Source organism: Bombus flavifrons, chromosome 7 (assembly GCF_040668555.2).
Source record: "Bombus flavifrons isolate JBK064 chromosome 7, iyBomFlav1_principal, whole genome shotgun sequence".
Lineage (NCBI taxonomy): Eukaryota > Metazoa > Arthropoda > Insecta > Hymenoptera > Apidae > Bombus > Bombus flavifrons.
In genome coordinates, this window is record NC_138448.1 from 7,142,001 (window position 1) to 7,157,700 (window position 15,700).

A 15,700-nucleotide genomic window follows, 5' to 3' on the forward strand; every position below is an offset into this window, starting at 1 on the left:
GAAAGGACAATCTTCGCTCGTTCATTCGACAGGACTTGCACTTAATCATTTGCTACTAGCATTACTTGTACTACATATATATCATAGAAGCATTCGCATTTTCCAAATAGCCAAATATTTTCCAAACTTTAAACGATTGATATCTATGTATGATAAAAATGTGAAAACACTTATCAATGAAACTGTATGAAGGATTGACTAAGCTTGAGAATGTACCAAACTAAACACTGTATGAGAATGTATATGAAAACGAAGCTTCATTAATCCAATGTACTGAATTCCAATTAAATAAAATAAAAATTTTGAAATAAATACTTGTTCATTTATAGAAAATGTAAGTGTGCGAATATTTGACGTACAAAATTCCCATCTATTTAAACACTTGGAGGGTGACACATTTCTATTTAGATTCCATTTCTTTGGTTATGCTCATAAGAACATCATTTGTATAAACAACCGCGATCTATCGATCACGTCGGTGAAGGGTGGATCTATCAGAATCTCGTCGCACCTTCGAAGCTTCGCGTAATCGCGAGGATGGAAGAAACGGCAGTGTTCTAAGAGGGGGCTGGCGTGACAGAGCGAGCACGAGGTGAGATGAATAAATAAGAGGGTTTTGAAAGGCGGTCGCCGTGGCCCAAGAGGTTATTACGTGGCGTCACGCGATGATGTATCCGCGCTGGTTCAGATTGTCTCCGCGAGATGGGACCACCGACCGTGAAATATGCACCAACCCCCGGGTTAAACCCCCTGGAGGCACGCCGCCCACCCTTATTCACTGCCGCATCACCACCTTCGGACGCAAAAAGAGATGCTTGCAGGGTCTTCTCTCCTGTCAAGGGCTGCTGGTCCACAGTCCTGTCCCCTTGACTCGATTCGAATATCAATCTTGCGCGAGGGTGTCTTGATCGTAATTAATGTATTGGGTTTATTTGCGAATAATTCGTGAATATATTAAGATGCAATGGAATAATTCTCTTCGATCTTCGTTACGTTGTCTGAGGATTTTACTGACACTAAATTGTATAAACGTTTCACAAATATCTAAGTAGAATTATGACGATACGATGAAAATAAATAGGCATGCGTAACCATGTTTCTGCCTCGATAAAATTGAAATGTTAATATTATCAAAAACACTTGTACGGTTTCAGTAACTTTAGAAATAAGAAATCTGTAACCAGACATTTAGACTGATTCGGTAATTTATATAATCTGGAAACAGATTCTTTTTCTTGGTTTATTGATAATAAGATAATCAAAAAATATTAATCATTATATGCATCAAAACGAATTTTACCAATCTCTCGAGAAACGCGAGAGTCCACGAGATGCTCTGATTTAACAGCTTGTCCACTGGCCCATAAAAACACTTTAACTCTTCAAGAAACGACGATCAACGGACGAACAGGGATCGATGGCTTTTAAAATGTTTTGGCAAATCGAGGTGGTCAACCCCGAATAGAGGAGTATCGCGATAGAACATTAGGAGGGATATATTTGGCCGATGTAGCAATAATTTCCATGCATATATACACGTAGGTGGTGCAGTGACGGCACATAGATCACAAGGGCTCGCCGACACGCGACAGCACGTGCTCCCAGCGACCGCTTTTCTCTCTCTCTCTCTCTCCCTCTCTCTCTCTCTTTCTCTCGGTCTCTACCCCTCTGACCCCACCCCCTTTGGCCCACCACGTGCCTGTGCACTTAGGGTGAACTTCATGAGCTTTCCACCCACCACAAACGACAAACCACTCGAGTGGATCCCCCTTGAACGCGTATGTGGCATAACCCTTCTTCCAACCATTACCGTGACGCTATTCATGCTTAATACAACGGATCTCCGGGATTTATCCTTAAACAGAGAAAGTCGAGATGTTGCTGGGCACCAGAGAACATTTTCCAAAAATTGGACTCGAGCATAGGTTATCGAGAAATTCTTTGACACTGATAATACGAGAATGTTGTTGTAGCAGTACCAGTGAAGGAAAGATTGTTTTGGTTATCCAATATTATAGTATTATTAGTATAGTATATTATAGTATTGCATAAGTATATTTTTGCAACTTATCACGATTATCGATCGATGTATTCAAAAGAAATTCGTCTCAGAATGTGGTTATAAAACTGTGACCAACGAAGTATTAATATCTTTCTTTTAACGAGCCTTTGTTTCATTTTTACTGAAATTGAGAATTTTTACCAAAAATATTAGGTTGTCCGAAAAGTGTCTTTCTTTTCCAGACACGTCTTTTACAACAACGCGTCTTTATACAAACATGAAACTTAATCTGCCGAACGTTGTGATCTTTATTTTAATAGAACAAAATGGATCATACGTAATTCGATAAAATAATATAAAACGGAAAATATTGTGCATCCATTATTTTCTTATAAAACGAAAGAAACTTTTCAGACGACCTAATACAATCCGATAAAAGTAAAAGTTACACGAATTACAAATATACGTACAACTTTAATTCTAGAAGTATTGTAACTGCCTCTACGTCCGTATTGATCAACACAGCTACTAGCAACATCAAACTCAAATCGTTGTAATTTCCGTGTGTACGTCGTAAGAATTTCGGTCGATCGAAAGGCATACGCGTAAATAATAAACATTATTATTAAGCAGTGGGATACGACGATCCATTGAATAATCAGTTGGTAGAATTCGCAAATTAGGCGACGTTCGAAGCAAACACGGACAATCATGTATTATACCGTTTAAAAAAATAAAAGAAAAGAGAGAAGAAAATGAACTACTTGTATACAAACGATTTTTTATCAGAAATTAAGAAACTTATTAAATGAAAACCGACGATGCCTGAAGTGGTAGATGTGATCAAAATATGGAATGGTTATTGTGAAGTTCCACAAAAAGAGAAACAACAGAACATTGAATGGCCAATTTTATTTTATAGTAAGTTTATTTTTCTCTTATTTATTTACGTAATGTTAAATAAATAATATAATATATAAATAATCGCCTCAGTCGTCGGAAAAATCGGAGAAATTTATTATGCAAATTCTTCTTAGTCGGATAGACCAACACAGGATCGTTATGCTTCTTTCGATTATCGAGTAACCATAGTCTCTTCCTTCGATATATTTAGTCCGGTCATCGATGATTTATATAAGGTTACTTTATGCATTTATTAATAAAATATTATATTAAAATTAACTTTTTAATATCTTCATATATAAAATGTTTATCCAGTAAAATATGAACTCATATGTTATAACTTAATGTACGTTTGTCGTGGTTAATTACTCGTTTAATTAAATTACGCCCGTGAAGCAACGCTTCCCGTCACAGAGACAAGGCCAAAGGAGATTCGAATAATTGTTTGTCGTCAGACCAGTCGTAAATCCGTACGCACCGGGTAATAATCGCTTCTAAACAAGGGGATGACGGACAACGCGTAATCATATTATGATGTTGTGGCCTTTAGCTCTCCTGGGGACGGGGGAGAGTCGTGTGTTTGATATTTAGCATTTCCCACGGGAAGCTCGAGACTACGTTTTTACCATCGAGAGATTCCATTGTCGTAACATTTACCAGATAACTTTTTCGCCATTTCTCGCAGAAATTTAAGCGATTTCATCTTTCGTCAAAATTTGAAATTGCGCTATCCTTTTAACGCGTAGGTTACGATAATGTTCGAACACCTTGTAGTAACATTATTTGAAAACGTAGAAATTAACGACGAATTAGTAATTAGAAATTGCCATATGTATTTTTATGCAAAGAAGATGTACTTCTGTAAACTGTAAAATGTAAACTGTAAATTTAAATGCTTTATCGAAAGACATGGTAATGATATATTTTACGATGTGCTGTTTGAACTGTTTACACTAACGTCAGAAGTCTCTATCAGTCTAGAAAACCCTTCTTAATTTAAACTTCAAATTAAAAAATTGGAAATTAAAGAATTTCGAGATAAAAATCCTGTCAACGAAGAAAACAATCCTATAATTACTCGTGAAACTTTTATAGTACAATGTCCTCGCTCTTTAACGCAAAACTTCGTTTCTTAAGAAAGACGATCGCGTAATAACTACAGGAAGAGATCGCAGTGTACGGCCTGTAGCAAGCGGACAAGACTTATCGTCGCGGATCGCAATTTATTTTTGTATCAGGCGGATGTGTCTAACTAGTTTATCCGGGCGAAAGTAAGAGCCTCTCTTTTCAAGATTAACGATACTTTAGTACTGTTTTAAAGAGGCACCCACCACCCCCGGCAACCCCCGGGACATTCTCCTACCTCTGGTACTTGCAACCCCCCGAAGAAAATACTTAGGATTAACCTGTTCCACCACCCTCCTAAACCCTCGTCTCCTCCTGAACTCACCACTTCGTTATTCCCTACCGCCGCACTACCCTCGAATGGGAGGTTCAGGGTGAAACAGACGGAGAAAGGGAAAAAGAGAAAGAGAAGGGAACAAAAAAGTAGCAATCGTCGGAACTTGAAAGCAGGGCATTTTATGATGACTACAAAAGTGGTTCGGCCACTGTTAGGGCGGCGAGAAAGAGGGTGGCACGAGCAAGGCGAGACTCAGTTGCTACCCCTACCAAGCTTTTTTTCCGCCCTTAGACGCAGAATCGGGAATAAAAGGAGAAAGAGGAAACGATAGAGAAGGAACGAAGCTGGATCACGATTCTCCCTTACCAGAGGAGAGAACGCTGCAGCCAGGGACTTGAATTGATTGCTTTCATTACGCAAAAAAGTCACTTCCTCCCTGTCTCCCTCTTTCTCTCCCTCCTGCCGTATCTATCCTTCCTTTTCTTCGCCATCTACTTTTTCGCTCTCCATCTCTCGGCATCCCTCGTCTTGCCCTTCGTATTTTTAACTTGTGCCGCGCGACACTGGCGAATAAGTAAGTGTGCTATTTACATCAAATCTCGTAAGTTATCGCCCACCGCCACCGCTATATCTTTCTTTCCCTTTTCTTCTTACTATGTCACGGGTACGGTAATACGGTTAGGGGTTAATCTTTTACGGAATAGTCACCGAATTCCATGGGATGCTCTCGCAACGAGCACTCCGGGTTTTTGCGGTTTCGAGAGCGGCGAGCCAACAGGGGGATAAATTCGTCCGGTGCTTTTTCCTCTGTTTTTCTGCTTCTTTCCTTTTTTCCTCGTTTTTTGATCGTTCGGACGGACCGTTTTTGCCGCGAACGAGATTCTCATCGGAGACCCATTATCCTCGGTCGCGCGACGGCAAACAGAAAAATAATTCTCGCGAAACCACCACGACGTTTCGGGGACTCTAATTGAAGCAACTAATGAAATTCCAGCTACGGGCAGAATTCTAACAACGATTTAAGGTGTTTCCCGAGATTTACAGGGTTGTTCGTGATTGTACATAGAGGAGACCGAGATTGCTGATTGCTGCGCTAGGAGATTATTAATTGTTATATGAGCAGAACTGTTATCTGTATTGTGGACAGGTTTCTTGTTTGATAATTCTTACGAAGAATTTTCTTTCAACATAGATTTTACATATTATTGATTAACCTTCAACATACTAAACCTTTCGTAGTTTCTTCGATACTGAATTGTTACTTACTTACATGTTACTATACATATAGAAAAAAATACTTAACTCAGATATTAAAAACAAGTTTAACCGCTATATCAAATTGAGTGATAAATCCAAAAAAACACCAAACGTTGTTACATTTATATAAAATTTATGTAATTAAGGAGTAACATATTCATCTAATTTCTCCAAAAATACATATTTTCTATCTAAAAAAATTTGCACGTGTATCTTTACATTCTTCAAGCAAATTATACGACATTTTTCGAAAAGCGTACGCTAATAAAAGGTGAACGAACCTATTACTCAATCTGATATTCCATTTACAAAACGAAGATCATCGAAATCATAGGTTTCGTATCAAGTTTCGCAGTTATCTGAAAGTGCCAATTTTTATAACTCTTCTAATAAATCAGCAAAATACTGCAATATTCTACCCACAGATAACAAAGATCATGCATATCGCAGATCCTACGTAACTCCTACGTCTTGCCAATGATAAATCAGATTAATACAGCGGTTATCCGACGGATTAGGAAGGACAGTGAACCTCCAAGCTACAGATTAGCCATCCAAGAGCACGACGCAGTCACGTTACCCCAATGATCGATGCACCCGGAGCAACGAGCTCATCTGCATCTGCCCTGCGACAGCGCTGCACGACCACTGTATCGCTTGCACACTTCGAATACTACTATCCAACCTCAAAGCTACGGGTTCCAAGTGCGTGTTTCCCCTAAATTCGACTGCGAATGTATCTCACGTCGAGTGCCGGTGCACTCATGTAGAGGACATATTGCCCGTCAACGCGAACCGAGCCGCTCGTTCGTTCAGGCAAATGATATGCCAAAGTGTAATCTCGAGAGATCCTCCAGAGATTAGGTCGGCCGACGCGATAATGACGAATGGATCCCCGTTGCCGCGGCCTGCTCTTTGTTCCCCGGGATCACGAGCCAGGTGAACCAAGAATTCTTTCGAGGGTTTGTTGTCAGGGGAAGAATCGACTGCGTGATATGGGGAAGCACACCAAGAACTGGTTTAGTTCTGGTTTCGAGGGATTTTCGGTGGGATTTAGCAGGGATTTTTTTTGTAATTGGCGGTAAGGGGAGTAAGATTTTCGGTAGTGCTAATGATTTCCTGTTTGTTTGAACGTTATGGTGACAGATTAACGCGAAGTATGTATTTTATTAAACAATTTTGGGAATCTGTTTTGAAAAGTCTTTCTCAGAAGGTTTGATATATTTTAACATTTAGAGAGAATCTAGGAGAACCAAATACTTAGAAACAGTTTCGATCGAAATGTAATTATCTTCAGAATGCCTATCGGAGTACTCTCAAACTACCTTAATAATATCTTACAATATTAAAAACATTCCAAGTAGCCCGTATTCTCTATTCTTTGCCAGAAACCAGAAACTCCTCTCTACATTTCGATTAACAAATCCCACGTCAAATCTGGACAACCCAATCCTCGAGCAGAATAATTTACAACTTCCAGCCTGCCACTCCATCGAAACCAGCCCTGAATCGAAACTCATACCCGACGCCTAACTACGACCCAGGAAACGCATCTTTCACACGCTGGAAACAGCTCGTCCGCTCATCTAAAGGACACGAGGAATCATCGATAGATCCTAATCTACGCCAACATCGCAACTGCGATTCAAGAAAGCGATTCACACACGCTCACACGTCCAAAAGACACTAAGATGAATCCAATCCTCCGCGGAGCGGCAATGTTGCGTCGTCGAAGGTTAAAAAGCAGCCGTGGTAACAGGATGCGGTGTCGGCGTGCAATCGATCCAAGCCTCGTCGGACAATCGAAAACGCAGAATCGGCCGGCTAGGAAATTACGGGATCCCCGGCGGCTACATCGAGTGTCGGATACGCAAGCCGGTTACGCAACGAACATCGCGTTCGACAAGAGGCGCGTTTCCCGATCTCACGTATCTAATGTCAATGGAGGAGGCCTCTGTGCGTCTCTGTTTCTGCGAGCGAGACAGACGCGACGAGGTGGACGAAACGCGGAGGAGGAACGAACGAGGTGGCCCCAGTCGGAACGTAGGAATGAAACGAAGAAAGGAGTCATGAAAGAACGCACTCGAATGTAAACCGGACCCTTGTGAGATTCGCGGCCCAGCGGCGGTCCCACCGACGCCGATGGCTGACCGCACCTTCCGGCTGATCCGAGTCGCTCCGAACACCAGACCTTCCCAGAGCGCTAACATTTTAGATAGGTGGGGGGCCCCCTCGCAGACTACCTCTTCTTCGATCCTCGATCGAATCCCGGAGCTTCTTTCCACGGATCTCGATACGCTTTTTTGTATCCGGCTGTAAATTGTGTCCGTTTCATGCACCATTTACGAAGACGATAGGCTTTTTTGGATTTTAATGCCACCTAAGGGCTCCTTATTTCAGTTGCCAGATTCCTGGAATATGAGTTCTTGGTTTTGTTTTAACATGGTGTTGGATGGGAGAGACGCGATGTGTTAGATATATGCAATTTATACGCTTGGTAGTACTTTTGGGATTAGAAAGGGAGGCTATATAGTTGAGATTGAGATTAAACTTTGTTGCTAATGAAGAGTATAGCGAATGAAATTACGCACCTTTTTACGGAAACAATTTTTATATCAAATGCAGGTTTTTCTCTTGGTTCTGCAATTAAATATGTATTTGTATTATCGTCCAGAATATTTCATAAATATGGATCGTCGCAATATTATTTGAACTCCTGTTCTGCGATAGAACCTCTTCAATCCACCGCTACGTTTCTAAAATACTGTATCTCTGGCCCCACAAAGCTGTCGTCATCTTTAACTTCAAATATAGTATCTCGTTCAGCAGGTAACAAGAATAAAAGGCTGACAAAAGTAAAATTCCGTATTCTCTCCCGTAATCTTCAAATACCACGCCAATTTGATACTTCGATACTTCGCAAAAAGGGTTAAACGGAAAAAGATGTCGGAATCGCCTAAGTGTTTTCACTAAAACATAGAACGCTTCTCTCGTGAGCAACTTACTCGTAACGACAGAGATTTTTTCGCTGGATCTGGATCGCGGTCAAACCCTTTCCATAAATCGTTGCTGAAAGTTTGGCCACGTACTCGCGACTCGCAATAACTCGGCGGCGGCGGATAAAAATCGGCCGGGGGCCAGGGATGAGTAATTCGGACCCGCTGAAGGGTAATTGGAATGCATCGTGCATTGCCTAACTTTCGAGTTATAGCCTGCATAAAAGTGATAAGTCTCTTCCGGCGAATAAGCATCTATAGATTACCGTAAATGTTATACCACACCGCACGGTATATACACAAAGTTCCCAAGGAAAAGTATCCTAGCGGTGAGCGCGCCGCAGTTTGTAAACCAGTATATCGTCCCCCACCTCCTGTTCCCCTCCCCACACACCCCACGTGACACGCGTAACTTGCGAAGTCCTAGCCCTTTCCTCCCTCATCCACCTTTTACCATCCTCCACGGACTATAGACAGTGTCCACCATATTTTGTCCCGCCACGTAATCAGTCTCGTAATTAGCCGCGTCAGAGTCTGATACGCCTCGTGCTCCCTGTATCGTGCGCTGATCGAAATTGATTCATCTTTCGTGATTGTGAATCGTTTAACCCTCTGACTGTGTGATAATGTGACGAAGAGTACAGAATGAACGATGTACAAATTTAGAAGGTTTTTTGCTTTCCCAAAAAGGTAGAAAAAGCACATTGTGAAACTTAGAACGAAGAGAAAATATAAGGGTATAGGTATAGGAAGAAAACTATAGAAAGAAAAGTACAACAATGTACCACCAGAAACGATGATCGAGAGACCAAGTGGAACTATCATGCAGATTGCCGGTGTTCGTGAAAACTATATTGAAAGATATTCTAATCTATAAATAAACCTGAGAGTAATATCCTGTACTATAGCGACACTCTTTGGTAATAATCGTTTCCAATAACGAGCGAACTAAGGTAATCGAAACATTCTTCGATCGTCGACCGGGGGTAAAAGAGCATCGAGACGAAGTGGTCGAGCAGTGAGGTTGGGGAGGAGGCGAGTGTTTCGGAAGAAGTGGAGCGACAAAGGGAAACTCTTAAATAAATAAAATCGATAAGGCGAGACATCGTATCCAAGGAGAGCAAGGTAGAACCTCCCGGAGAGGGACAAGCTCATGAATAAGCAGTGCTCACGGGGGTGTGCGCCGCGTGATTTCGCGTGGGACTGTTGGCGGTAGACCAGCCGGCGAACGTTTATTTCGCAACCTTTGCCTCTTCCATCCCGGATTCTGCCTCTTGCTCTCGCAGCCGACCTCGCTCTCTCCGTCGCACTCGCGGTAGATGCCAATAACGACGTTATCCCGCGCGACGCTCAAGCCGTTTCCGTAGAAACCCCGCGTCACAGAGCCGCCCCACCTCGGCTACACGTGATCACGATCCAGCCAATGGTGTGCGCGGAATCTCGTGGCTGGATGCTGATCGAGGGATGCAAAAGGCGGGGTTGCAGCCCGCGTGGGGATGAAAGCTCGACGATAGAGGCGGGGGTCGAAAAGCTTGGCGAAGTCACGTGTGCCCGTCGCCAGAAGCCTTGTTCGTGCTTTCACGTCGTTGTTACCCGCACGACCGTGCCGCTTTTTGGGGTCCAGCCACCGTGTCACCGCGGCTGATAACGATAACGAGAGTCGGACGTGACCGAGAACCTTTTTGCCTATTTCGGCCACGGGACCCAACGACACGAACTGACGAGTTACCAGGCACAGTCGCTTCAAAGTGTCCGACGAGTATCCAGGATTGTTTTTCATCGGTTCTTTGCTCGTGAATACTTCTTCATGGTTGGATTGCTCTTCGCTCGGATTCCTTGCTGACAACTATGGACGGGACAGAGATGGTTCTTTCGGAGACGATTCGTGTGAACGAGATTCTTGGATTATTTTGAATTGTTTCTAACGATGGACTCTGTGTGTCTTTATATGGAGAAAGAAAGGGATGATTGGTACGATAGAAGTATAGTTGATAAGTGAATACAAATGAAATCTCAAGTGATCCTTTGGATACGATGAAGTGAACTGTGTTATCAGCGAAGAACAGTGTACAGTGACTAACAGCAAGCTAAATGTCGCGCAGATAATCGTGCAAAACTCGTCAATAATCTTCTAAAAGCAGTGTCCAAAATATTCGGAAGCCATTGGAATCTCAATTTTAAGATCCATCGTACATTTCGAAGTAATCGTAAGGCTAAGAACCGTTAAAATCCAAGTCGTTAAAATTCCAACATCCAGAAACTAATTTGAGAAATCGTCTCATTTTCCCAATCCAACGATGAAGAGAGTCAAAAACCCTTTTGAGAATTCGATCAGAGTATCATTGTGGACATCGTGCGAGAGTGGAGTTCAGTGATGCCGCGAGTGCTGTGAGAAGAAATTTGAGAGGCTGTAAGTGTCTCATAGATAAAGTTCTAGCAGACGAGGACGGATTCAGCTCTCGATTCATGAAGATGAAGCGACGGTCGACCGGGTGCTCGTCGAAGCCACCCGTCGTCCGGCACAAAGACGCTCCTGATGACGGTCATTGTACCGCCACGCCATAGACTAGTCTCGGAGGCTACGGTTAAAAAAGAGACGAGAACCATCACTTCTGGAAACTTGCGAGAAACATCATCGTCGGTGGTCAATAGGACCGACCGTCCTTTGGACGCGTTTCACATATTATACGCGACATCAAGAGAGGAGCCACCTGGATTCCCACAGCCGACGGCCGTCGGCTACTGAGGGGCCACGATGGACCTCAGCACCGCCTATCGTTACAATCAGAATATGATGGAATACTACACCTGTAAGCTGACAACACGCGCGGTCCTCCGGACTTATTTTTCTATTTTTCTACCTCCTTGTGATTTTTTACGTTTGTTAGAAATCCTTGGTTGCATATTTTTGCTTATCTTTGTTTTAATTGGGTTGCATCTTTCGTGATATCATGGGTAAAGAGCAGATGATTTTGATTTACTCGTAGATTTATTCTGGTTGATTTATTCTCAACACTTTTGCAGCAAACAAGATTCGAATTTGCGTCTCGGCCTCGAATTATTTTTGCATAGTTGACAGGCGACAGTTGTTTGATTAATTTTTATTACGTTCGTCTTCATCGACGAAATTACTGCTTTTAACCTTGCTGCGTTCTTTGGGTCTTTCTAACCAGAATTTTCTTCTATCGTTAAAAAATATTATTTCATTAAACGTAGCTAGTTAAGTAAACAAACGTTAAAAACTATACAGAGTCAGTCTATTGATAAAATTTCCCCTTATATAACTAGAAACTTTACACTATCAATTAACAATTAGTAAGAACAAATCAATTTCAGCTAGCGCAAATATCGATCTCACTCGCTTAAAACTTGCTACATGAGAAATAGCAAATTCCTAAATAGACGAATTACTATATCCAAGAGAATCTGACAATCAGAAATACGAATTAAGTCAATTAAAAAATATTTCAAACTCGTGATACGAAGAATACTTAAGATTTGCCTAGGTTATCGCTTGACCCGAACTAAGTTAGAGGATTCTCTTCTTGTCTTTTAATAACCGTGAATAGGAAACGATATTCTAAGAAGCGGCAAGACACCGCCAGTTTTTGCACGGAATAACTTAAACACCGAAAAAGCAGAAAACAATCAACTCTCTTCCCCGGATCGTGAGAGCGAACTTGTTAGCGTAAAAATCGATTTCTCCCGGTATTTTCTGTCCGATCAAGCGGTCCGTGGAATAGAACGAGGAAAGTCGAGCGGACGGTCCGCTTGGCGACAAATTCGCATCGTCGTCGAGTAAACGAGAGTGCGAAAACGAGAAATTCAACGACCTTCGTCCGATCTGTTCGATTCGTAGCGGTACAATGGTTGATGAAAAAGCAAAACCGCACGTCGTTGCAGTCTCTGATCCGCGTAGGAACCTTTCGCGGAACCATTCAGCTACCTGCTATCAAGTTGTTCCTCTTCGCTTCCCTAAATCCTCAGTGAAAGCTTCCGAATCAGCGTAGCGAACGCTCGAAACGAAAATCTCTTCTAGTTTGCGAAAGAAAGAAAAAACTCGGCCACAGAATCTTCTCGTACTTTCGTTTTCTCTCACTTTCTTTCCCCTGCCGAATAAAAAGTCGGTGTTGCTATATCCCGGAGAAATTCACATCGCTCTGAACCGATCCGGCAAATTCGAGGAGAAAAAGGGGGTTAAACCGGACCGAATCGTGGAACCGTGTTGCACACGCTTCCGCACTGTGCGCGGTAAGCAGCGATCGAAAGCGAGAACGCGACTTTGGAAGCGTGTCCGGCGTAATCGCGCGTGAACAGAGAAAAGTGTGAAGAAAACGGAGAAAAATGTGTTGACTCGGTGAACGCTTAACACATTCGCTGATACCGATGTCTTGATACCGAATCCGTCCTCTTAATTATTTGGTATTTAGTTGCTGCACACTTATTGTAACAATCGGAGACGCAAACCTTGAGATTTTATTTCTATGTGTTTTAATAGAAATATTTTTAGAGAGACGAATGAAATTGTAAGCAACATGTTTATCAGTATTCGCTATCTACGATGATGTAAGCTAATAAATAAGTATCGTACGATATCTGTTTGTATATTGTAAAACTTTGCGTCATAATGGTCCAAGTCAGGATTTGAAGAATTTACATTTAGTTACGTATTTAAACTTTTAGAGGTATCGTCCCTTCAATTTCATAGTTAAGTTGCTAATTGTATCTACTTTTACATGAGTCGAAAAGATATAATCAATTTTTTCTAATAATAAACTTAGGACACTATTTTATGAAAACTAGCAGCGGACCGTGTTACATACTCCACTATGATTCTCAGCTCTCCATATGTATTTGGCATGAATTTTTGTGAATTATTTCTTCACAATTTTCTACTTTTCGATATATATTTAATTTTCTTCAAGATATATGTCTCCTCGAATCCAGCTCGTACGCAGTTAAACGTGCTAACAGAATTATTTTAAAATACAAATGAAATACTAAGTAATAAAGAGAGAGTTACAGCAAATATTATTAGAAAATTGTGAGATAAAAAGATATGCAGTTTTTGCGGAAGAATAATTACATTTTATTATGTCGTAAATGTGTTAAAATCATATGATACACTGATCATTGTGTGAAAGGAAAAAAAAAAAAAAGAAAAAAGGAAAAGTCTTTCGATCGCGATTTCGTCTAATTACAGGTGGAAACGTATTAATTAGGTGGCCACGGTCGCCGTTTCCAAGCGGCGTGGCCGCGACCGTCCGCCGGTTCCGTTCGAACTAATGGCATGATAATAATTATGAAACATTAACAAGAACGGCGCGGTCAACGCGAGTGCATCGCAGCTGAATCGTTCCGCGACCAGTCAGCCAATCGCTTTCATTGAACAGGCAAAATTATCCGTGTAATTGCAGCGGAATTTGCTGAACGTTTCAAGACCAGAAAAATTATCGTCGATATTTGCTACAGAGGCAGGTGAAACAAATCAACGATTCTATTTGTAACTTTATATCACTTTATACTGGAAATATTTTTACGATTTACGTGAGATTAGAAGAGTATAAACTTGACTTTCTCTAATATATCGAATCGACTTTCCATGATATCGATGTTATTGACACTGAAATAATCGAGATTAAAATATAAAATGGCAAATGAAAAATATAAAGTGAATGTAAATAGTCTCAATTCAACTATTATTCGTGTATTCGATAAGGTATGTTTAAGATCTAACTTGACGTATTTCTAATAAATTTATAAGACAAAAGAATATGTTTTACGCGTTCATACTGAGAATTACCGAAGAAAATCAAAGAAAGGAATTCACACGATGTACAAGAACGTGCAGGATATTCAATACATAGTACTCTATACTAAAAGGAAATGCTAGAAGATGAAACAAATCTCCATTTAAATTCCATTCCTTCAAGAACATGTTTAAAAATCCGAATTCCCAGAAACATCCACAGTCTATCTATAAAAAATAACTCTCCAAAAAAACAGCGTCGTAAATCTCCAAAAATTTCTTCGAAAAGAAATTACGAATACATCATTTTGTTCGCTCCGATACTTCCACTATTAAATTAGACATACGACCGATCGGGCTACGAATTTCTGAAAAATAAGACCAGCGGCCCGTACTTTTCCGTGTATTTTTCAAGCGAGTGAGTAATAAAGTGTAGCGTGTTTCCAACGCGCGCCCGGCAATACGTAACGCCAGACCGTAATGTAATACAGGAACAAAGCTGCTGGAGAAATATCGTGTGACCGAGTCGGGAATCTATATCGTGTAGAATTCTTCGTTGATGCTCGCTCGCGCACCTATCGTGCCGTGTCCATCGCTCTTTTCCTTCTTTTCGTCGTCGCAATACCTTTTTCCTCGCAAACCAGAGCCAACATCGTCGTCGAATTCGTTAGTTTCGCGCGTTCCGCTCCAACAACGCGATTAACCAATCGTCAAGGGTATCTAATTGTCGATAGCCATCGTATCTTGATACGTAGAGTACGTCCGATATATTCACGAAAGTATTTGAACATATGTTTACGTAGAAGTTAGTATGCAATGAAAAGAACGATTTTAAGATGGGCTGATTATTGGACAATGTAGGCTAATTGACTGCTAAAAGTATTTTCATGATCTTTGCACTAAACGTAACTGCAAAGCTTTTATACCGTCGATTAGGATAAACCGCGAAGATGTAACGATATGCTTCATGCTTGTTCCATGAAATCAGAATGGCGGACGTGTTAATAGATCGCGAATGAGAAGCGTGGCGGCCCGGAAGTGGTTCGTATCAGTTGGCCAAGCAGCCAGGTCAACTCATTTTGCATCGTCGTTCTTGCAGTCAGATAGAATCGCTATGGAATTAGGAAGCTGACCAGCTTTCTCTGGTACCGAGTCGAAATACCGATGAACATCCGATTAATTCGCCAACTGAGAAGCTTGTTGAAGAACCGTGTCGTTACTGTGGGAAAGTTTGACGGGTCTTTTGGATTGGATGAAACGATATTGCAATAGTATACCGTCATTAACGGTAAAAAGTGCCGCTCGAAACCTGGTTAATTTGCTTTTAACGTTTCTTTGCGAATCGTTGATACGCGTGAATTTTTCTTCCAATCTTTCGTTAAATCCTTTCT

The 15,700-nt window shown here is 41.4% G+C and overlaps 1 protein-coding gene and 1 long non-coding RNA gene across 4 annotated transcripts in view; one reads left to right on the plus strand and one right to left on the minus strand.

The window, feature by feature from the left end:
* Positions 1 to 2,525, minus strand: part of LOC138181583 (uncharacterized) — a 177,672-nt gene extending 175,147 nt beyond the window's left edge. The window contains exon 1 of the long non-coding RNA XR_011173537.1: positions 2,473 to 2,525. This is a non-coding gene — a long non-coding RNA (uncharacterized LOC138181583). The remainder of the gene's footprint in view (positions 1 to 2,472) is intronic.
* The window catches only part of sv (paired box protein shaven), a 143,195-nt gene that overhangs the window by 90,374 nt on the left and 37,121 nt on the right, over positions 1 to 15,700 (plus strand). Inside the window, exon 1 of one of the 3 annotated variants that reach the window (XM_069116519.1) lies at positions 2,649 to 2,923. The exons of 1 other annotated variant lie outside the window; for it this stretch is intronic. In XM_069116519.1, coding sequence (XP_068972620.1) covers positions 2,824 to 2,923 — 100 coding nt within the window. In that variant the 5' untranslated portion in view covers positions 2,649 to 2,823. Of the gene's footprint in view, positions 1 to 2,648; positions 2,924 to 11,262; positions 11,371 to 15,700 lie in introns of those variants that run through there. One more of the 3 variants, XM_069116520.1, reaches the window with a different exon arrangement.